This window comes from Phalacrocorax aristotelis, chromosome 1 (assembly GCF_949628215.1).
Source record: "Phalacrocorax aristotelis chromosome 1, bGulAri2.1, whole genome shotgun sequence".
Taxonomy (NCBI): Eukaryota; Metazoa; Chordata; class Aves; order Suliformes; family Phalacrocoracidae; genus Phalacrocorax; species Phalacrocorax aristotelis.
Genome location: NC_134276.1, coordinates 64,564,700 through 64,588,647, shown reverse-complemented (window position 1 = coordinate 64,588,647; position 23,948 = coordinate 64,564,700). Strand labels below are relative to the sequence as shown.

The window sequence follows — 23,948 nt, the reverse complement described above, 5'->3', positions numbered from 1 at the left end:
ATGCCACACTTTCTCATTCTCTCAATCTATACACCTGACATGTACCTGGAACATAAAGCTGATAAATGAGGGAGAAGCCGGGGAAACCCTGCGCTAGAAGTGCCTAATTGCCAATAGAGAAAAAGTTGCCTAAGTTAGCAACAGAGAAAGAGTTCAGGACTAATCCAGGAGAACGTGCATGTATATAAGCAAAACCACATGTACGGAGAAAGAGCAAGGTAATAAACTAGTGCCCATGTAAGTATCAGCAGAACTATATACCCCTGGACTTTACATCCCTCCTTTTCTGTCCAACTTGGATCATTCCAACTATTTGTACCATAGGATGTTTAGAGAGAGGTTTAAAAGCAAAGGAAGCCCAACGTTCACCCCATACAGGAACGGAGTGAAGCCAATGAAGTTCAGACGACGATTATTAAAAGGTTTGCTAGCTGGTGCCCTCTCATAGGATGCCCCTTACTAAACTAAGAAACAAAGCAGCAGTACAGATTTCACACAGATGCTTCCAGCTTTAAGAACGCTTCCAGTCTTTCTGTACTATCTTTCTGTACTATCAAGGGGTAAACGTGGAAGTCTAGAAAGAACTGCCACTCTACACCAACAATGGTTGTGACTGCTAAAATGGGGAGCACAGACCCTACCTCAGTGATTTAATGCTGCAGCTGTCATGCTTGCCTTTTGAGCCTGAGTGTAATCAAAACCCTAAACAGTGCACGGTGTGAGAAATTACCTCCTGCAACCAGCTCATTGTTTGCCCTGTAAAATGACAGTGTGGCCTGCTTCAAGGTTACATATACACTACCCTGCAATAGAGAGTCTTCAGAAGGAACGTGGTAAGAAAGCAGTATGCAGCCCCAGGCCGACTGTCTGAATTCCACCTTGAACCTTTTACATATGCTTATAATCCTTGCTTGAAGCTGGACATTTAGAAAGATTGCCAATTTCACCTTAACTGCTCACCTTCCCGCCTCCATTCATGGATGCAATTCACACAGAAACACAAGCTAAATTACCCAGTCCCTTACATCCAGGGATTGGATTCTTACAAGCTTCAGTTCGCCCACTGTAATAACCTGCTACTGTGATGGCTGCAAATAACAATAATCAAGGAAAATCAGTTGTCTCTTCATTATGCCACGTAACCTTTTTACTCATTTCTCTCTCACAGCTCCAGAGCTTGTTCACTGTCACCCTGAAGTGCAAAAGGTTTTAACAGCTAAGAAGCCTTGCAGACCAAGTTAAGATGATATCGCAGTGTACTGAGAAAAAAGAATCCTCCAGTTCATGCCTCAGAGAATAGAAAGATGACTGAAAGAACAAGCAGTATATATATATACTTTGTGTTTAGCATTCCTTACTGAGGAGAAAAACCACTAGGCACTACACAAATAAACCTGGCTCTGCCTCTGATATATTTGTGATTTTACGGGGAAAGGTACTACAGTTCAGGCAGAAGGAAAGAGCAGAGTAACAGAAAAAGCCTAAAGAGACAGCACTTGGAAGGTAAAAAAAAAAAATCATTTGCTGCATTTAGTGGCTCTGGCTATATTCCTTTAGTTCTACCTTCAGAGCTTCTAGAGGAAGTTAGTCCCCTTAGTTATTCCGCCTCACAAAGCTCCAAAACAAACGCCACTTTCCAAAAGCTCTGAACAAATGTTCTTCTCAATCTGGCAACCAATACAACAGTGATAAAGTGAAGTCCGTATGTCGCAGGATCCCAAAATAAGGTCTGGTCTTTCACTGACGCACAATAAATGCTTTGAAGAAGAAATCAACAGCAAGTTGCATAGAAAAGATTCCATTCTTGCTATCTTTTTATTTCACAAGTACTGACTAGGGTCTTCTGCCATCACAGCAATCTTTCTCTTCAACAATATCCAGGGAATGCCAGCAGTACCTGCCACTCAGTGGGTGCCATCTTTCCTTGAGAGAACAGGCTTCTGAATGCTGCCAATTTATAGCCTTGCATCCCACTGCATGATGCTGGAAAATCAACGGTGGATCCCCTTTCAAATGAATAGGAAGAACGCCAGGTGCCAATTTCCTGGTTGTTAATGGCTTAATGACCCTTTTTGGCATGACAGTGGATTTGTGAGCGATTAGTCTTTGTGTTCCTTACCACTTTTGGGTGCCAGAACACCCTAAGGTGGAAAACTTTTTATTATTACATGGACAGAAAGATCTTATGGAGAGAAACACCAACATGAAGCTATAAAAGACCTTGATAGGCTTAAAATTAATAAAAGGACACATATATGTCTTTAAAGGTTATCTGTTCAGACCAGATTATACTCTTGAAAAGCTGGATTCTTGTGCAGGGGTAATGGGCTTCTGAATACTTTTTCTCGACATATGAGTTTGTGAAAGCCTCCTGAGTTAGACCCTGATCATGCAAAGTCATGAATCATTTACGTACTGACTTGTCCCGCTGAAGAAAAGCTTTATATCATAGCCCGCCACAATAAAGAAGAGAGAATTTTGAAAATGTGTTCAAAAGGAAATAAATACAATTCCTAGGAAAAAATGTGGACTAAGGTTTCCTCATACGTGTTATGTTTTACACCTGTAATTGAGGCAACATTTAAAATTATGATTGCTAGTTAACCAAGTCTGTTCTTGTTTGGATTTATAGGGTTAAGGTTCAGAATGGAATTGCCTACATACAAAGCAAGAAATTCAGTGCCTACATTTGAGGAATCTGTGATTCAAAGGAAAATCAAAAGCTAAGTTTCTAGAAGCTCTGTATTCTAGCAAGGAAAAGGCATACTTTTCAGCGAGGTGATCAACAAATCCTTCAGGGTAAACTCAGAGACACCCAAAAACATCAAATAAGAATTGCTAAGTTCAACCACCTACCTCGGTCTTGATTTGTTCAGAGCTTAAACATATGAAATGGGTCTGGTATGTGCTCCTCTTTTCAAAACGCAGTGAGCAGCAAAGATGACGACAACATCGAGGCTTTGTACAACAGCTTACTATGCAGTCAGCTTTCTGCAGTTTGTTATACCATGAGCAAGACCATCCCGATTCATTTCGCCTGTCAGGCCCCTTCCCCAGGAGGAAGCCATGCCAGGTCAGACACTGCTCGAGAGACGAGATGTGGGGCTAGGGAGAGCAGAGGAGAGAAGCAGCAGTGGGAGAGAGAAATGCAGCTCCTGAAGCAACACACAGGCACAACTTATGGGCCAGCAAAAATGGGTGGGGGACATCTCCAACCTCAGTTTCGTGGATAAAAGGAGGAACCTATAACTCCATCCGCTTGATGGCAAGACAGATGAACTACATTTGGTGGGAAAACCCCTACCAGGGAGGGACCCAAAATGGAGGGATGCTTTGTCTGTAGTTCCCTACTGGGCACAGACAGACAGCTGTTCAAAGCAAGGTAGTTCTGGGCACGTGCAGAAACAGAAACGGCAGCTGACACAACCCAGGGAGATTTCAGGGCTAAGAGAAAAGAAGCCAGGGAGCAGAGGCACTCTGCGGTTAGGCAGTCCACAGGGAGAACAGAAGGGCTAGATAAAATCTACACCATCAAGCCTGTCCTTCACTTTTTTGACATTATGCCTTCTTTTGTGAGTTTTACTTTTTCCAATTAAATAAGTGTTGTATATTAGGAATCATACATATTTTTTATCAACAAAAAATAGTTTCACATTCAGTTCTCATCTCAGCTTTACCAAACTCCTAAAAATGTAAACACGTGGACAAAAAACCAAAAAGCACATATGGAATCCTGTAGGAATTCCAATGTATTCAAATTTCATCTCCCTGTGATTTTATGATTGCTTTTGAAAGGGGCTGCTTTAATTACTTAACATCTGTTACCCAATAACTAAAGGCATTATGTTTCTCTGTGTCATAACAAAAAGGTGCCTTGTGTTGCTGAATTCAGTCCACGTGGAGCTAACAAGGTTAACAACCATGCTGAGCCTATAGGACTGAAGGCTTGCTCTCGTCTGAAATGTGCCTCTACCTTCCAGGCCTCCAAAACAGCTTCTTCATCAATGGGTGGACTGAGATGCTTGGTTGGCGCTTCATTTTTCTATCTACAGAGCTGATGAGGTCAGTAGCAGCATGCCTGACAGTCATCTGTGTTGCTGTCTTCCAAAGTTCCCAGACGCAGAGCAGGAGTTCCCAACACAGAATGCGTGTACTCGCCTCTCCTGTGGATGTATTTATTTACAGTATTACAGTATATGCTTTTCTTTCTTCCCAAGAGTCCCAACTGGGCAAAATTTTGTGCACTTCATTAATTTCATATGCTCTGAATAGTCTCTTGACTTCACTATTCAGTGTCTAACGTTCACGTCTCTTAAGGATTGGACAATAAATATTAAATTGTATAAATTACCATACATAAGTATTGTGATTTCTTCTACAATTATGTTCCTGGTAAACCAACATTTGCCAATAGTGGCTTCTAGATTATCACCCAGTGCACAGATTTCTCCTCCAATGCAAAGGAAACTAACTGTAAAATCCAAATTAGCTCTGTATGGGAAACCTCCCTCTTAGTATGTATATAGTGCATTTCATATGCTCTCCCAGTTGGAGGGGGGAAAAAGAAGTTTAGATGAAGTTTAGAGTAAGAGGAAATAGTAATCTAAAATTAGAATGTATTAAATACTACTAGCACAATCCTAAAACAAAGCAAGATAATACTTGAGAAATCTATTTGTGTTTAAATTTTTTAAAAGGACTGGGCACGTTAAGGTAAGGAGAAACAGTGTATATAATCCCTCAAATGCATTTTAGCTGCCCTGCAGTTCTGTTCTGAATGTTCTTGATTACGCTGGGTTTTAAATTCCTCACACTGAGATTAGATTAATTTGATTTTTGTCTTGTCCTTCCTCAAGACTTCACTATGCAGTAAATTACTAATTGGTGCAATTGGTCTCATTTCCTATTAATATAGGTTTTGACCCAACTTTTCCATTTTTTATTTTGGAGGCATTCTTTTGTTGTGAAGGTTTACACGTGCATACTAAACACACTACAACTGCTTCCGTTCTATCCTGCTCAGGGTTGGAATGGTGCATCCAGAGTTTATTGGTGGAAGTGAGATGGTTTCCCAAAAAAGAGCGTAAAATCAAGAGCGTCGGCGTTCTGTAGACCAAAAAAACCAGAGAACTGGGAAAAGCTGCTCAGGTTACACAACCTCACCCTGATTCACCAACCACGTTTATATTTCTGGCCTTTATGCTCTTGGGGTAATACACATATAACAAGGTTATATATATAGTAAAATACCCCATCCATTTAATATTTCCCATCACATCACTTATAAAATTTTACCCCTGCCCCTTCAGAGGGCTGTAGCTGAGACAAACACTATACAAAAGAAATGCTAATTCAAGTACCTTTGGGAGGAGAAGGGAATGAAAGAAGCTGATACTAAATATTAATCATAAGAGAAAAAGCAGGAAGATTTTTAAAGGCGGAAGTAAACAAGCATGGGTTATTTTAATTTCAGATGGCATAGAAGATTGATCTGAACTTTCACAGAGGCCCTTCTCTTTTGAAAAGAGTGACCTTTTTAAAATCAAGATAAGGGTGGGGTTTTTGCCTAATTTAAGAAAACTCCGGCTTAATGGTAAAGACTTGGCAGATTTAATGCTACACCTATTTTTCACCTCTTTCCTAGATATTAAGCATAATAATGAGGTTTGTCACTGCATCTTTCTGTAAATCTGTTCTATTACTGCAGTTCTCTGTCTTTAGTAAACATATTCTTTTATCTTGCAGTCTTGCCTAGTAGCAAAGACGCCTCTGAACCACTGACACAGGAAAAAGCAACCCTCATGCAAGGCTTTGGTGAATTCCACCATCAAGGCATTGCCGTGCTCAGAGCCTCGCTTTCCAACCACTCACCCCAGCACATGCAACGGGTAAAATCAGAAAAGGTGCCTGTGGTCAGTTTGAGAGGAAGGGGTGTCATTGAACATCTAGAAAGGTACTTGAAAGTCAGAATCCCGAGGGCAGACAGGTTAGCTGGGTATGTTCCCTCTCTTCTTCATTATAAAAACATTTGCAATTAACAGCCTAGTTACACACTCTGAGCCGTCCTCATTCCTCAGCCTCTTCCTCCAGCTTCCTGCTACCTGACAACAGGTTTCCCGGATGGAGTCTTACATTCATAAACCCACTGCTGCTGCTCACGTCCTGGCTCTTCCAGCTTTTTAAAAAGACTGCTGGCAGCCCTTAAGCCTGATCTCTGAGGAGCAGCAAGCGTGCCCTGATAGGTTTGCCAGACACAGGCAGTGCGACCCACTGTTTTCCAGAACAACTTGTCTGTAACCAGCCAAGCTGTTTGTACTGGAAAAAGAGAACAGTAAAGCATAAGCAAGCCTATTGCCACAAGATGCAAAAATAGGAAGTCAGTTAGTAGATTTGGAAACAATGCAAGGAAATCATTAAAAATGTGCTTTGCTTCAGCTCAGTTTCACCCTCAGTTTTCTGTTTCAAATTATTCTTTACTTTTTCTGTGAGTAGGAACAGCCACTAGAACATCTTTGACACATTCTCCTAACCACTGAAAGCTCCCAGTGCCACCTCAGACACATTCTTCTTTTGAACAGGTTTTGCTTTCCCTTCCCCTGGGCTCTTTTCATAACCCAAAGTTGTTAGGATGCAAATTACACTCCAGCACCAGCCCCACCGGTACCCATCCCCTCTATGCGTCCTTACACAGCCTTCTCGTTATTGTAGCTGAAATTTATCACAGTGTTGTACATCAAACAGTGCTCACAAAAAATAACTAATAATACTAAAACCTCCCATTATATTGATTACTCCAATGCTCTCAAATATCGTGATACTACCAAATCTCACAAGAACATTAAATCTTTCGAATGGCTAGAGATACTGCCATCACGGCAGGGAGGGGGGAGTGAGACGGGGTCCCTGTTTTTTTCCCTGCACTAAGCAATTACTCTGCAGCCAATCTGCTGGGGGTAGGACCCAGCCCTGGGAGGCCTCCCTCGGCAGCAGACACTACGGCAAAAGTAGGATGTTGGTCTCTTCTGCTTTTTAAACCACCTTTTCTGGGCTTCCCCTGGTGAGAAGAGGGAGAATAAGGCTGTCCCCAGCCACCGCATCCTACTGCTAAATGCAAAGGGCCGTGCCGGTAGCTCTGCAGGGTTGGGAGGAAGCTCAGGCAGAGTAGAGCAGGGCTGAGTGAAACAGAGTCAGGCTCAGCCTCCACAGAAAAGGCAAGAATCATTATTACAGATGCAGCATCGGTGCTAACACTCATTCACTTTGGTATAGTGTCATGCAGAATCGCAGTGCTGCCACGGAATCGGCATATTGCCCATCAAAAGCATGAAATAGGCTTTAATTAGGTTTAGGGAACCTGCATTTCCCTTTTGAAAGGCTGATTTTCACAGGAGCACCTCTTTTGTCTCAAGACTGAGTTGCCAGCTCTCTGGACTTCCTACCCTGACCTTCCATGCCCTGCCAGCATGGCAGACCTCATGGTATAGCTCAGGACTACATTATGACTTAGCTTTCAGAGCAAAAGATACCACATACACCGAATTTCTGACTGTCCTATGACTGGGGCAATGTTGCAGGATTTCTGAAAGGCTGGCTTATAGAATATACCCAAAGGTGGCGGCTGAAACTAAACCCAGTGCTTTAGTTCCCTCCCTCTGTTAGATTTCAGGTACATTATTTTTAGCTACTCTTTCAAAGCAGCCACTGTTTCCCTTTGTTGTCAGTGGCAATAACTCCCCCATTGCTTCAGGAAGGGTGCATATCCCTTATTCTCAAGAGGCCAAAACACCAAGATCTGTTCGGCATGACTACCTTCTATTTGAAGCAGAAACTGCAGCTCAGATTCACTCAGTTTATTTCCTGATTGCTCGGTTCATTTCCTAATTACTTGTACGTGCATCTAAGCTGATGTGCAGGCTCAGCAAATACTGGAGTGTGCGTATCACGGAAGAAAAGCTGAGTCCACGCTAACGCAAGGTGTAGCTGCACGGACGCCTCTTTCACAGTGGGAAGGAATGGGATGCAGAAGCCTGCTCGGCCACATCTCCCCATTTGCAGTAAAATTATATGACTGATGTCCATTATTAACAGGGATTTAACACCTCACAGAACAAAGCCGTATAGGATTCAAAGGCAAACGCAGTACAGGTATTCCCTTGCCAGCAGCAGAGGTGTACAAAACCAGTGTCAGAAAACCCAGTGCGCTCACTTATTCACCAGCTTCTGCTTCTAGATGCGTCCTCACCGAGAATGACAGTTGCAAACTCTCAAAATGCTCACTGTTAGTAGCGTGGGTGAATGTGGCCCACCAACAGCACTAAAAAGCATGTTACTTTAAAAAAGAGAAATTGCAGGAGGCTGCAGGGAGAAAGAGAAGGAGCATTTCCCTCCAGTCTCCCTGGCTCAGGTAAAAGATCAAATTTCAGTCAGGAACAACAGAAAAAAATTATTTTAAATGCCTCCCAACAGAACAAAAATACAACATTTTGCCAGGTTTTGACTTTGTGAGAAATACAATGAGCAGATATTGCGTTTCCAAGCAGGTCAGACAAAGCAGGTCACTGGTAAAACTTTCTAAAGCCCACTCTAAAATGAGTTTTAATGCCAACTAATGATCACGCCTATTAGCACGCAGCATCAGAGATGTATTTTGTGCCCAGTAGCAGCTGCCATAGTAATTTTGGAGAAGATACATTGCATTCTTCATTAATAACAAAGACAATGGATTCTTAAGAGTGAAATTCCAATCAACCCAGGTGCAAAATGCCTCTGCACTACCCACATTACAAATCCTCTCTCTATATATTCACGTGACCCAATTTAACTCACCTACCAAAACAGACTTCTCACCATTTCTAACTGTGCTGTCCAATCTCTATATAACTGCTGTCCAGTTTATGATATTCCCTAAGAAATGAGTCCCTGGATTTCACTTGGGAAGCTCCTTCTAGCCTATTCTACTGTTGCATCCTCCTTCCACTGTTTATACTTCACTTTTTGTATTCCCTTCACAGAACTGTGAAACATCCCTCTCTAGCTGTCTTTTACACCTACAGAACCGGTGTTCGTTCTTACTGAATTTTTACCATCCACATTCAAACTCGTTCAGATGTAAGCAGTACTTTATCACTCTCACAGGTCTTCCTCTCCTCCTTTTTAATCACTCCCTGTAATTCTTCCTGGTTTGTTGCTCTTCCATGAGCCCCATGCAATGTATCTACATTTTCTACTTAATCAGTATGTAACCGACATAAATTTTTTATAACCAGATCCCAAAGCAAGTGTCACTGTTTAGCCAGCAACTCAGCCCCACATAGCCACTCGCTCACTCCCCCACCGGTGGGATGGGGGAGAGAATCAGAAGGGTAACACTCATGGGCTAAGATAAGAACAGTTTAGTAATTAAAATAAAATAATAATCACAACAACAGCAACAATAACACAAAGGAAAATAATGAGAAAGGCATGAAACCCGGGAGCAGGGGAAGGAGGAATGAACAACCAAAACAAACCGCACATGACACAGCTGCTCACCAACTCAACACCACTAGTCCCCAAGCTACAACAGCCACCCTACACATCAGCTGCCCCCATTAATATACTGGTCATGGCATCACATAGTATGGAATGAACATCCCATTGGCCAATCAGGGTCAGCTGTCTTAGCTGTGGCCCTGCCCCTCCCAGCCTCTTGCCCACGTGGCAGAGCATGGGGAGCTGGAAAGGTCCCTGACTGCTACAGGTGCTACAGTGAAAAGGATTAACTCTATCCCAGCCAAAACCAGCACACCAAGTAAAGCTACTCCAGCTTTACCTTCATCCTGTTGATATTGATTCATCAACAAAACATGATTTGGCTTAACAGTCTCAGAGGAGGACAAGATACTCAAACAGACGTTGGTAGCGCTTCAATTTAAAGAATGAAGGAAACACATAATCATCGGTAAAGCCTTCAAAAGACCAAGATTTGCAGACAATTCCAAAATAAATCTAAAAATTAAACAAAATAGGCCTGGTTGCAATTCTCTGAGGATGATTCCACTCTTTCATAATTCTGTTGATGTATACACCCTCTTCCAAAGGCAAAAATGGAAGAAAACTCTACAGGCTGGGGGCTGAACTACTGGAAAGCGGCTCTGTTGAGAAGGACTTGTGAGTGTTGGTGGCCAGCAAGTTAACCATGAGCCAGCAGTGTGCCCCTGTAGCCAAGAAGGCCAATAGTATCCTGGGGTGCATTAAAAGGAGTGTGACCAGCAGGTCGTGGGAGGTTATGCTCCTCCTCTACTCTCCCCCGTGAAACCACATTTGGAGTACTGTGTCTGGTTTTGGGCCCCCCAGTTTAAGAAGGACGTTGAACTGCTCGAGCAAGTCCAGTGGAGAGCTACAAAAGTGATCAGGGAAAGGAGCATCTCCCTTATAAGGAAAGGCTGAGACACTTGGGTCTGTTCAGCCTGGAGAAGAGAAGACTGAGGGGTGGATTTCATCAATACCTATAAATATCTAAATGGTGGGTGTCAGGACGATGGAACTAGATTCTTTTCAATAGTGCCCAACGACAGGCCAAGGGGCAATGGGCACAAGTTGGAACACAGGAAGTTCCACCTCAATATGAGAAAAAAATTTTCCTGTGAGGGTGCCAGCGCAGTGGCACAGGCTGCCCAGGGAGGTTGTAGAGTCTCCTTCTCTGGAGACATTCAAAACCTGCCTGGACGCGTTCCTGTGGCCCCTGCTTTAGGTGTTCCTGCTGAAGCAGGGGGGTTGGACAAGATGATCTCCAGAGGTCCCTTCCAAACCCTACTAGTCTGTGATTCTGTGAAGCTCAGAATTTTAGCCTTGACACGTTCAGTTTCAGTTTACAAAAACCCCACATCCCAAGGCTGTGACGCTTAGGACTTACAAACACTTTGAACCCAGGGATCACATTTTACAATTTACATTTACATTCTCATCACAAAATTGACTTAATATATGTGTAGCCAGTTATTTTATTCAAACCATCCAGGTTGCACAGTCCTCGTCTTGGACATCACAGTCTGTCCCTACATCCCAAACGACAGGATGAGGCTTGTTCACAGTCATGTGAGTTATATTATACCTCCAGAGGAATTCACCATTTTGAAGCCCCTGCACTTCAAGATCGCAAAATTAATTACCACAAGGAAAGGTGTCACCTGATTGAATTTAGACTACTGAAGCTATTGGAGTACAGAATATACTGCAACACAGCTTTACGCTTGTTATCAAATATCTCGTTATAAACAAAATGTCTAGTGTAAAAATTAAATTCTCCCTGAAAAAGTAAAGATATTCAAAATGCATTAAAATGCTTGACTGCCAATTATTAATGTTTAGTAAGCAAAACTGAATCTTATTGGATTTTTAATTTTGTCTGGAGAAAAGTCTTATGAGGGAACTGGGGTTGTTTAGTCTGGAGAAGAGGAGGTTGAGGGGAGACCTTATCGCTCTCTACAACTGCCTGAAAGGAGGTTGTAGTGAGGTGGGTGTTGGTTTCTTCTCCCAAGTTAGTAGTGACAGAATGAGAAGAAATTGCTTCAAGCTGCGTCAGGGGAGGTTTAGATTGGATATTAGGAAAAATTTCTTTACTGCAAGATGGTCAGGCATTGGAAGAGGCTGCCCAGAGAGGTGGTGGAGTCACCATCCCTGGAGGTGTTCAGAAAATGCTTAGACATGGCACTTCATAGCATTGTTTAGGAGACATGGTGGTGTTGGGTTGACAGTTGGACTTGATGATCTTAGAGGTCTTTTCCAACCTTAATGATTCTATGATTCTATGGTTTTGAAGATCTGCTGAATTCTCATCTTGATTACTTTCAGCATTTATTCCAAAATATACAAGATCCATATCAGTGTGAATCTCATTTTTCACAGGATAACAACTTAACTTGACATAGCAATAGGGCTTTTATTCTCAATCATTAAATTATTATAACTAATTCATGTTAAAGTACTTCTCTGCTACTTACTTGCCTTCAGCTACCTGTTAGAAAAACCTTGTTCAATGCTCAGCTTTTTGAAAGAGAAGCATTTTTTAAACCCTTTGTACTGAATTTGGTTCCCCATCGTCAATCTGAGTGTATTTGGGAATGCTGCTGGTTACTGAGCATCCTCTGCAGTAAAAGCCAGATCCTAGAGGCCAGGCAAAAATTTATGGGAAGAAAGGAAGGCTGACAGGCTGTTAAAACCTGTCTCCCAACTTTGCTTAACCCAGTATTACAACCTCTTTCTCAGTCCCCCAGGCTGTTTCACCAGAAGCAGGGAGCTGAAGAGATGGGGTGACATTTGAAGAGCCAGGAAATGTGTGCTCATTCCCATCTGCAGCCTTCTATTGCAGTCATTTCTGCCTTAAGACCTGGTGAAGGGGAGGGTTCAGATCTTCGTTTTCACACCAGAGCTGTATTTACTCCAGCCAGGCAGGTAAAGTTGATGTGAAACTGCAGTGAGGTGGAGGATACAGCACGCAATTATCAGGATCCATCACAATTAGCTTTCTGGCTATATATACCCATTAGTAAATAGCGATGTGTAATATGAAGGACAAATTTTGAATGAATGACTGAAATATGAATAAATAAACAAACCAGGGAAGCAGGTAGTCTCCAAGCCCAACATCCTCAACTATACCTGTTTCAGTGGGATTACTTCAGCTGATGTCTAGCCTGGTCTTACAGACTGAAAACCCATTACTTTTGGAGGCACTAGGTGTGCCTCCAGGGCACATCTTCCCGTTCAGGTTTGTCTGAAAGGAATCTGGTTTCATGCTCCATAAAGCAAGACCTACACAGTAAATGACTATGATACTTTCTACAAAAGCATATGTCTAATTTGACCTGAAATTCCAGTGTAGGTATATATTCACTTCAGAGTCATGGTTGGGTGTTCCACTCAGCAACAATAGGAAGAGAGCTGCTCTTATGTGTATGAGGTGCAACAGTGGTTTGGGTTTTTTTTAATTTTTGTTTTTATTGGCTCACATGATAATAGTTCCTAGTATAGCACTATTCAGCTCAAAGGGAACCGGCTCTGGGAACTTTTGGCTAATATCACAACAGACAGGCACTTGCAGGACAACAGCCACACTTTTTCATAGTCCTGTGAAAGGATCACAGGCATCAAATTCAGGAGAGTGCTGTTAGTCCTACTGGGGTTGCCCATGCACTATTTGAGCTCCTTGCTTCATCTGTTTCAAGCGCATCATCCTTGGTTTTCCCCCACCTTACTCTCCTCTGCCTGAAGGATCTTCCCTTTATGCTCATGCTATTCAGCCTCAGCAGCTGCTGAACCTTCTGTTCTGATTCAGGTACAGCTTAAGCCCAAGTATGGGCAACACAAAAGACTGCTGATGCCCCATCACCACTCCGAGGAGCAAGCTACCTTTCTTCAGCATAAATGTCAAAAATAGCCTCAAGTATCTGACTTTTACAGAATGCAGGAAGTCATATCTAGTATTCTGCTTTGTGTTTAGAGATAGCTGGGAGCTATGGGAACATGGGGGAAGAAGATCTTCACTTATAATCCCTGTGCTTTTACACACTAGGAGAGTGGAACAAAAGGTTGTGAATTTTATTTGTAATTGAGTTATAAACGACACCCTGAGCACTCACTTGAAGAGGAGAGCTCTTTGATTCATTTCCCACGTAGATCTAAATGGGTAGGGCTATACCTCAGTGATAAGCAATGATAGATCAAACGCCCATTAAAATGCAGATTCAGGAGTGAGTAAAAAACCCATACCTGCTCAAACTGATAAAAATTAGGAGGAACTTGCCAGTTTGTTTGCGTGATGGGACTCAGTTTCAAAGCCTCCTTTATTCACATAGTTTTGCACTAATGTGTTTACAATGAGCTGCCATAAAATCTGTTTTCAAAGGGGTTGCTAAAAGCCGCAGTTCCTTTCTTCTGTCCCTCCCACACAACACCATGGGGATTCTTGGGGACTTCTAAACCTTGAGAGATCCTTACTGCAAGTTTCGGTTCTCTTTTGAGGAGTAAGTTACAAAATGCCTCAGGTTACTGTTGGCTCCACCAGGCATTCAAACAATGCCAAGAAACTAAAAACAGAACCCCTAAAATTTGTTAAATACTATGGCTCGTGTAGGTATATAAGAGGCCACACGTAATGATGATCATAGTCCGTACTGGTTTTGAAATATATTAGTTTATACATATATTAACCTCAGACTAAAGTCATTGGGTTTCTGAAGGTTTATTCTTTATGCCTTATTCATTTCAGTAACAAGCTATAATATGTTGTGTGCAATACATGCCTGTATGTTCTATTATGACAGTCACTTTATGATTACTACCGTGTAAAATTGTATTTTTCCCAAAGATAGGTAAGCAGAACAGGTAAGCTTTTCCTCTGAGACTTTCAGCTATGCAAAAGAAAAAAGTAGTTCAACATTACTAAGTACCTTCTTTATCATCATGACGTATGATTGCATCCTGTATCATATCAGCAAGGTTAAAATGAACTCGATGATTCTTTCCATGTTTCAGTTTTTTCACGTAGCCCTCCCGTTTCTGGAAAGCTTTTTCTCTCTCGTAATATGCCTTTATTTGGTCACAGCGCATCCGCTTCACCAGCCGCTGCCGCTGGCCGAGGGGGAGGGACTCCAGCAAGCACTGCTCAATTTCCATCTCATGGGACCGAAAAACATTACATAGCTGGAAACAGCCTGTAAGGAATTAAAGAAAACATATTTAGATCATGCAACAGCGTGTTTTCAAATGTGCCATGAAACCTCCACCAATTTTCTTCTTGTCCTTTTGAACCATGTGGAAGTCTATCATGTGACCTCCTCCTGCTCGACCAGTGCTGACCACAGAGAGGATGCAGCATTATCATCATTATTATTTACTTTTTTTTTTTTTTTTTTGCATTCTACAGAGCCATCCAAATAGAATCTTCTAATGAAACTGTCAGATATTGAAATCTTCTTGTGGAACCCAGTCACAAATTTGTGTTTGTTTCAGTTAATCCTAACATTCATAACATTACCTTTAAATCAGATGCCTCATTTGTCATTACCACTAAATCTGATATTTTTACTGACATTGCAATAACAGGGATGATCTTTCCCGGTATATTCTCTTTGCCACTGAGAACGAAGACCACGAGACTACTTGCTGCTAGTTGGTTTTCAGGGGACAGCTCTGTTACAAAAGGGGACTAGTGGATTGTCAGATAATTTTATTGCCTGAGTACTCAGATGTGAATCCACATCTTCCACATCAGTGGTGTACCCACTAACCTGCCATAAAAGCATTTGATGTGCTGGCTGGAGACCACCCGATCACTTCTGATTCTCGTGCTCTACTTTATATACATACTTAAATTTTCTTCATATGGGAGGTAAATGTCCAAATTTGTAATTTCTAAGGACTGCTGGCAGCCCAGATGAGAGACGTTTTCCCTCCTTAGTTTGATGGAAGAGCTCTTGAAAGGGATATAGACTCAAGTCACCCTGGGCAGTTAAGAAATACCAAAACTAAGCGTTGCTGTGCAACTTTAATTAGGCCTGCTTTTGTCTAGTCGTTTTGCTAAAGCTGTAATTACATCATCAAAAGACCCCTACCTCATTCAGGGCACTAGCTGAGTAGTGTTGACTAAATGATCACTTTGGTTTCTCCGTGCTACCTGACAAACGTCTAATCTACTGAATACCATTCAAACCCCGCTCTGAAGGCATAATTAATAATTTCCTGACAGGCTTTTGTAAAGCTCACATCATCATAGTACATAAATGCTTCACAAATATTGACTTATTTTAATGAAAAAAAAGAGGGATAAATGGGCATTCTTATCTACGTTCTCTACTGAAGAACTGAAAGACAATAATTTTCTTTTTAAATCACTGATTTTGTGTTTCTAATCCAAGATTTCTATATGCTTTTCTTGAAGTTTTTCTTTTCCTTTAAAGGCATATTATTCTATAAACTGTTATGTGTCATAATCCCATAATAAAATACTATCAAAGTGACAGTCCTAGGTTTGCATGTCTATCACTTTATAAACTATATTACATTATATATTTATATGTTATATTAATTTATGTTGTGTGTTATATACTGTATTCTACAATTTATTACATGTACTCACTATGGATTAGAACCCAAGGTCTCAAAACAGATTTTCCAAAATTGAGGAGCATGCATTTATGCCAAAAGTGCCCAAAGCATCTTGTTGAGAAGCTCCATTACACAAGCAGACACAGAACACAATTCCACACTCAGGTTCAGTGAACTTATTTTAACATAGACTACCCTTCCCCTCTTTGTAATTACTCTTCCTCTCTTAGCATGCCCCTCTAGTTAAAAGAAAATGAGCTGTCAAGCTAAATAACTGAAAACTAGTATTGGCTTGCATTAAGCCAAAACACAAGCCCTTCCTTTTTGCATGTTAAAAGCCAACAGCTTCTTCTGTATAAAACAAAATTTTCCCTTTGACCTTAAATGATATGTTTCATTTCTGAGCACATGTTGGAAAAGAGAAGGAAATTAAAGGGTAGCTCCCTTAAGCTGCAGAAGATGTAACTTCATTCCTCACTTCATCCCAGTGTTCAGAGCGTTCAATCAAATAGGAGATCTGCACTCAGACCATCCTCAACCCAAGGCAGTTTGTGACTACATCCCCTTTCTGTCATGATAGGAGAATGAGCAAACTTCAAATCTTCCCTATTAGAATTGTTCTGCTTTGCAGAAAATATTTCAATGCCCATGCCTTAAGCCTACACAGTGTTTTTGGCTTGTAAGACTCAAAGTCTCGTTTGACAATGCAGCGAAGTGTCCAGCTGTACAAGAGTTTTACCTCTGCTCTGTTCCTTCCTTCTTTTTCACAACGGGAGGAAGGGACAGCCATGCGCTTGAGCTCCGACAAGCTACAGCTGAAGTTGCTGTCTATATCTGGAGAACTCAGATGAGAGTGAGAATTGTTGCTCTTTTTCCAGTCTTAGCTGGAAATCAGAGGTGTTTGCTGACAACAAACTTTAACAGCATCTTTGCTATTCATCCGCTTAGCTCACATGAACCTCTGCTCTTAGGAGGAACTGGTAGTGTTTGCTGCCACATCACAACTGAGACTGGTGCAAGCTGTAGGATACCGTTGCTGTCACACTGTTCTGGGTGAGAAATCAAGCAAATTAGCTTTATGTCTTGGTCAAACAGAGCACATCAATGATGAGGTCAATCAGCCAGATCCCAATTTCAGGCAGGATGCGGCTGTCTTAGTGTCCTCTGCCTCTCTACTGGGATAACTTTCAGCTGACATGAATGCCTGTCTATTTGTTCCATGAAGAACAGTGCTTGACTCCCAGAACTGGCCTCACATGATGGTTTATAGCGTGTGGCCAGAGTCAATCAATTCAGGCAGACAGAGAAGAGGACTTTTCATCCACTAGGGCACTGGTCTCAGAAGAGAAGTAATGAGTTGCAGGTAGGATTTTTTCTCTCAGCACATCTGGAACCTGATACAGCTTAGAGGAGATCTGACTTTGGGTGTAACAGAATCATAGAATCACAGAATCATTAAGGTTGGAAAACACCTCTAAGATCATCAAGTCCAACTGTCAACCCAACACCACCACGTCTCCTAAACAATGCTATGAAGTGCCATGTCTAAGCATTTTCTGAACACCTCCAGGGATGGTGACTCCACCACCTCTCTGGGCAGCCTCTTCCAATGCCTGACCATCTTGCAGTAAAGAAATTTTTCCTAATATCCAATCTAAACCTCCCCTGACGCAGCTTGAAGCAATTTCTTCTCATTCTGTCACTACTAACTTGGGAGAAGAAACCAACACCCACCTCACTACAACCTCCTTTCAGGTAGTAGTAGAGCGCGATAAGGTCTCCCCTCAACCTCCTCTTCTCCAGGCTGAGCAACCTCAATTCCCTCAGCCTCTCCCCATAAGATCTGTTCTCCAAACCCTTCACCAGCTTTGGTGCCTTCCCTGGACACGCTCCAGCAACTCAACGTCCTTCTTTCAGTGAGGGGCCCAAAACTGAACACAGCACTCGAGGTGTGGCCTCACCAGTGCCGCGTACAGGGGCACGATCACTTCCCTGCTCCTGCTGGCCACACGATTCCTGATACAAGCCAGGATGCCATTGGCCTTCTTGGCCACCTGGGCACAGTGCTGGCCCATGTTCATAGCTGCAGGTCAGCAGTCTCTTTACGTTAAGCCACATAGTATAGATGCAGACAAGGCAAACTCTGAATTTATCTTTCAGATGCTCATCTTTAAGGCATGTAACATTCAGTCCCAGTTTTAGAACCAGGCAGATCCCTGCTCTGACTGTGGTGGCCTAGTGACCATAGGGAATCACTGACAGCACAAGAGGCAGAGCTTCCTGGCCATCACCCTGAGACAGCTGGACTCAAACCCAGGAGGGTTATAGACATGCTGTTGGAGAAAATTCTGGGGATGGCTTAGCACCACTTTGAGCAGGGGGTTAATCACCAACATAGGACCAGGTAACTGTGTCTGGTCTAGCAGAGCCTTGAAAACCTCCGTCAACGCATTCTCCAAGTTCTCTGGGGAACCTGCTCCAGTGCTGCAATGCCTTCTACCAAAAATGCCTTGGGTTTTTTTCGTGGCCATTACCCCTTGTTATTACTGTCACTACTGAGAAGAGTCCAGCTTTGTCATTTCTGTCATTATCCTGGTAGCCTTCTGCTGCCCTCACCCCACTTCCTCGATGTCCACCTTACACTGTGGGGACAAAGACCACAGGCATACTTGCAGGTACGGCTTCACGAGCCCCAGGCAGAAGCAGACAATGACTTCCCTCAGTCTGCTGGCCATACTCCCCCTCATACAGCCTGCTATGTGGTCTGCCTTATTTACAACCATTCCTCTTTGTGTCCACTGTAAGCCCTGCATCCTCTTCAGCAGGGCTGCAGCTCAAGCCAGTCAGCTCCCAGCCTGTACCAATGCATAGGGTTAGTCTGTCTCAGGCGTGGAAATATGCACTTCCCTTGTTGAACTGCCTGAAGTTTCTGCTGGCCCAATCATCAGGATTAGGCTCCACCATTCAAAGTATGCCAAACACTCTGTCCTAATTTAGCGTTGCCAACAGCAGCAACAGCTTCAGCTGTAAAGAAAACCTCCAGGAAAAAATAGCTGCTAAAATCCACAACTTCCTTAGGTGGATGTAAACGGCTACTGTTTAGAGACTGACAACTCAGTTACAGCCAGGCTCAAAAGAGGTGCTGTGAGAGCCTCCTAAAGGGTAACACGTGCAGCAGGTCTGTCCATCCTTTTCTCTTCCGTGCATGAGAAAAAGGCACAAACCCTCACACTGAACTTGTACAAGAACCTTGTATGGGACCCACTCAAATAGCAGAAGATGTACAGAAAACATGGTCTCAGCCAGAGCTGGTCTTGTGTAAGCTAGTCAGGAGGCAGTGTGGCAGGGAGAGAGGTTGCCTTCTGAATCCATTTGCAGAAGAGTTTCTCTCTCCTTGCATAAGATATCATAGTTGAAGATTATTTCATGGGGTTCTTGCTTCAGTGTGTGACAAATTACAGTTATGTACAGTGATTCAATAAGGTCACTGTCATGGTATGTTGCACTGGACAACTCAACAGCAGTGTCTCCATCAAAACCCTGAAAAAGCTTACCAGGGTATAATTAATTTAATGAGATGCCCTGGACCAAAACAGCCAGAATAAACAGGACTCTCAGTAAGTATCTGGTTTTAAGGCCTGCATCTTCTGTATAAGCATACAATGCAAAAACCTTTATGAAAAACTGAAATATCAACACCAGACATTCTTTTATTATATCACCCTGGTTATTGACTAGCACAGGACAAAGGAAGTCACTGCCACTGTATCTAACAGGAAAAAAAGAAGTGTTTCAAGGATGCTTCCTGGTCTAGAGCTGCTTCACTGACTGGGTCCTCCCTGAACCACCAGAAAGAGACGAATCATTGCTACAAAACAACCTGTTCAGAAAACCGTAGCAATTTACTCACAAACGGACAGAGCGCCAATTGCATTTCAACACAAATTACGAGCTTGATCCTGCCAGTTCAAACAAGAGGTTTCTGAGTAAAGAGGAACCGCTTGCTTTGCATTGCCACCGGTTCTCTCTGGGAAGGTGAGAGAAGGAATACTCTGTGGCACTACAAGCACCAGCTCCTGGACAACGTGAGGGGCTTGGCAAGGGTGGTGGCATATAAACAGAGAGGAAGAATGGGATTGCTACAGGCTAATCCCTCCATCTGCTGCAGGTTATTTGAGTTCAAGTAAAGTTACATTATGTAGGAACTTTTCTACCATACCTCTTTTCAGAAACCATATTGATGCAACTCTCCTTTCTATTTCCATTTCTTATGGTTTTATTATGACTTAACTTTTAGTCACTTGCTCTGGCATTTAAATTGGGAGTCTTGTCATCCTAAAGAAATGCACCTCAGATGGTAATTCACATTGCCTGGGGGTGATCGCATTTGTGTCTAATCTGGATCACATGTCAGGAGGCATTTCCAGAATGTGAAGCTGATCGTCTATACACGTGTTCAGAGAGACACTACAAAACAGTTTGCCACTGTGCTTACACATACTGTATTTTGACTTTTCATGAGATATAAGAATGTGATGTTGTGATTCAGAAAAGTAAGTACTCCTGGACCCTAGGAATAGTGTGTTTTGCAAAGTCCAGCAAGGTAAAAAGATTGTCTCGTCAATAAAGGCACACACACACAACCAAACTGCTGACATTGCTTAGTGCAGCCAGAATCTCAAATAAGGTATGCTGGCTTTGGATTGAATAGAGTTAATTTTCTTCACAGTAGCTGCTATGGGGCTTTGTTTTGGATTTGTGCTGAAAACAGCGTTGATAACAAAGGGATGATTTCATTATTGCTGAGCAGCGCTTACACAGACCCACGATCTTCTCTGCTTCTCACCCCATCTCACCAGCAAGCCAGCTGGGGGTGCACAAGGAGCTGGGAGGGGACACAGCCGGGACAGCTGACCCCAACCGACCAGAGGGATATTCCTCACCGTATGGTGTCATGCTCAGCATTTAAAGCTGGGGGGAACAAGAAGGAAGGTGGGGATGTTTAGAGTGGTGGTGGTTGTCTTCCCAAGTAACCGTTATGTGTGATGGAGCCCTGCTTTCCTGGAGACGGCTGAACACCTGCCTGCTGATGGGAAGCAGTGAATGAATTCCTTGTTTTGCTTTGCTTGCGTGCACGGCTTTTGCTTTGCCTATTAAACTGCCTTTATCTCAACCCACGAGTTTTCTCACTTTTACTCTTCTGATTCTCTCCCCCATCCCACCAGGGGGGAGTGAGCGAGTGGCTGCACGGGGCTGAGTTGCTGGCTGGGGCTAAACCGTGACATAAGGTGACACAGAATTATGGTGCATAACGCTTAAAGCTACAAATTTGCAAACACTAAGACACATGCTTACCTTTATTTATGTAGACATTCCTGTTGATTTTGATTATATTTTCAACAACAAATAATTAATCTTCTGGGTGTTTGAAGGACTATGGTCTTTACAGCATAGAAACAAATTGTAGAAAGCTTAAATTACCTGGAAAAATGGCAATCTGTGATTCTGAGAATGTATCTGCTTGAGACTGATACCTAAATAATGTTCTTTAAGCATCTTGATCTCATTAAAGGAAGAAGGGTAAAAACCCCTCTGAAATATACCCTGTGTTTAGCTTGGGTCCTCTGACACTTCAGCTCCAATCTTGGTCTGTTCTTACTATCAGCCCCTCTTCATAACTACAATTGAACACCCACATTCTGATTCAGATACCTGAAATTATCCTGAATTTCAGAACGATAAAATATTTGAAAATTTCAAAACTGCAGTGACATACATTAGCATTCATTAAATAACAAAAAGAAGCCAATTTTTTATAAATACTGTACTATTACACAACATTTATAAAGCTGGCTAGCCAAACGTATTCACAGTACGAACAAAGATATGTGGGAAAAGCATGCAGTGAGCAGCAAGTGCTTTGGCATTTACAGACTCAGGCACACAGATGGTGTAAATCAGTGCAGCTTCATGCAGCCCAAAAAGCTGCATTAATTTACACCCCGTGTTTGATAACAACAATCAGACCAGAAACTAGAGCACTGACCCTTTCAGTAATGCCCTTTGCTGTTATACATAATGACGTCACTATACAGGATGATTTTCTGCTACCAGCAATGCATATTATTTACATTTACTATATTAAATTAGAAATAATAATTTTTTTGTGCTTATGCGACCGAACTGCATTCCATATGAAATCAATGATACAAATACAATAGCCCAACTGGAGTTATGGTGTCAGGACCACAGACCAATGCATGCTTTAGAGGTGCCCTCTTCAGAAATCAAACGTTATTAGGCGTAGCCTACTGATCTTCCAGTTTCAAAAAGAAATACTTCTTACCCACAGAAGAGGCTAGATTAGTTTAGATCCATCTCAAATTGCAATGTTAAGGTCAGTATCAAAATACTTGGATTTATAAATCCTTTGGTCGGTGCAGGGAAAATTACTTCCCATGTGAAGAGCCTCTCCATTACATTTGTTAAGTCGTAACTGAAGCGCTTGTACCCGCTCAGCCTGATCTTAACGGCTAAAGCGCTCTCATCAGGCCAGCAGTGCTCTGCTCACTGCAGTGATGGGCTTATGCCTTTTCTTATTCCTTGGTTCCCCTCCCCAACCCACAACCAGATGATCAGAGGGGAGCAGTATAAGTGTAAACTATTTACCTTGTAAAGAATGTAAAGAATTCAATTAATGCCAGGTCCTCTGAGAATAAATTACACTGCAGCAAAGAATCTCCACAGAGCTTCTTTTGGGTGTAATTGCAAAGTTAGGGCTCTTAAGTGACACGAAAGACAAAGCTTCCTCATTTTCTGCTTAACATCCAACTCTGCCTTTGCTGAAGAGCAATCCTGACCACATTCAGGCAACCGTCCTCTTACAAAACCCCTGCTCCTGCATACTGCTCTTCGAGAGCCTTTCGATGTGACGAGACTGGCAGGCTGGAACCGCAATCGGTTTCCAGCCTGATACCAAGGAAAAGTTACTTATCAGACACTATTAATCAACTCTACAGGCTTTCCCATAGACTCTCTTATCTTTCTATCAGCAATTCAGTGAAGTTACAGCGGCATGCTCCAATAATTTATTATATTTAAATCAAAGAATCAACCAGTTTGGGATCTTGCCTTTGCAGTGATAGAAGAGGGCCTGAATAATGATGAATCAAATATAACAGAGGGCTCTGCACTCTCATTTGTGATTTATGTCACGTAGCCATCTGTAACATATGGATAATTTATGTCCTAGGGGCAGGGCATTAACTGTGTGCCAGCCTATTCAATAAATGCAGCCAAACTGCCCGCCCATGCATTGGCCTTCAGTGTAATAAAACACAGGTTGCAAACACATACGTAAAAGGTTCTTCCAATTTTTTAGAAACAAATATCATTATTATTTTCTTTTGCCCATCTTGAGACACAAGGAACTCATAGGCCTGAATGGTCTGAGAGGAACTGCCTATCTCCCGGAGCAGTAGTCCTTGCCTGTGAATCACATCCAGAAACTACATGAATGCAAGCAAAATGAACTAACATGATCTGCTCGAGCTCATACTGTGTCTTTTGGTAAGGCTTCTGTCTCCATATCCTCTCTACTGCTGTCATCCTTCCATACTCCCTTGGAGGATGAGGCAAAGGTGAAGCCTGGATTCCTACAAACCACAGCATAGCTCAAGTGCCTTCTCCCACAAACCACAGAACCTTTTGTAAAACAAAGTAAAAGACCATCATCTGCTCTGGAGCACTGGGGTTTCCACCTGAAAAGACTGTACTCTCAGGGGTGAGCAAAACACACTAACTCATTCATCTCTCTTCATATAATATGCCAGATAATTGAGCTTTTAGGAGATGAAAGTCTA

The 23,948-nt window shown here is 42.4% G+C and overlaps 1 protein-coding gene across 3 annotated transcripts in view; it reads right to left on the bottom strand.

The window, feature by feature from the left end:
• MYO16 (myosin XVI) overlaps positions 1-23,948 on the bottom strand; it is a 409,990-nt gene that overhangs the window by 291,747 nt on the left and 94,295 nt on the right. For all 3 annotated transcript variants that reach the window (XR_012660263.1, XM_075090704.1, XM_075090696.1), the window contains exon 2: positions 14,430-14,693. Coding sequence is in view for 2 of the 3 variants with exons in the window: in XM_075090704.1 (XP_074946805.1) it covers positions 14,430-14,655 (226 nt within the window). In the remaining variant the exon portion in view is untranslated. The remainder of the gene's footprint in view (positions 1-14,429; positions 14,694-23,948) is intronic.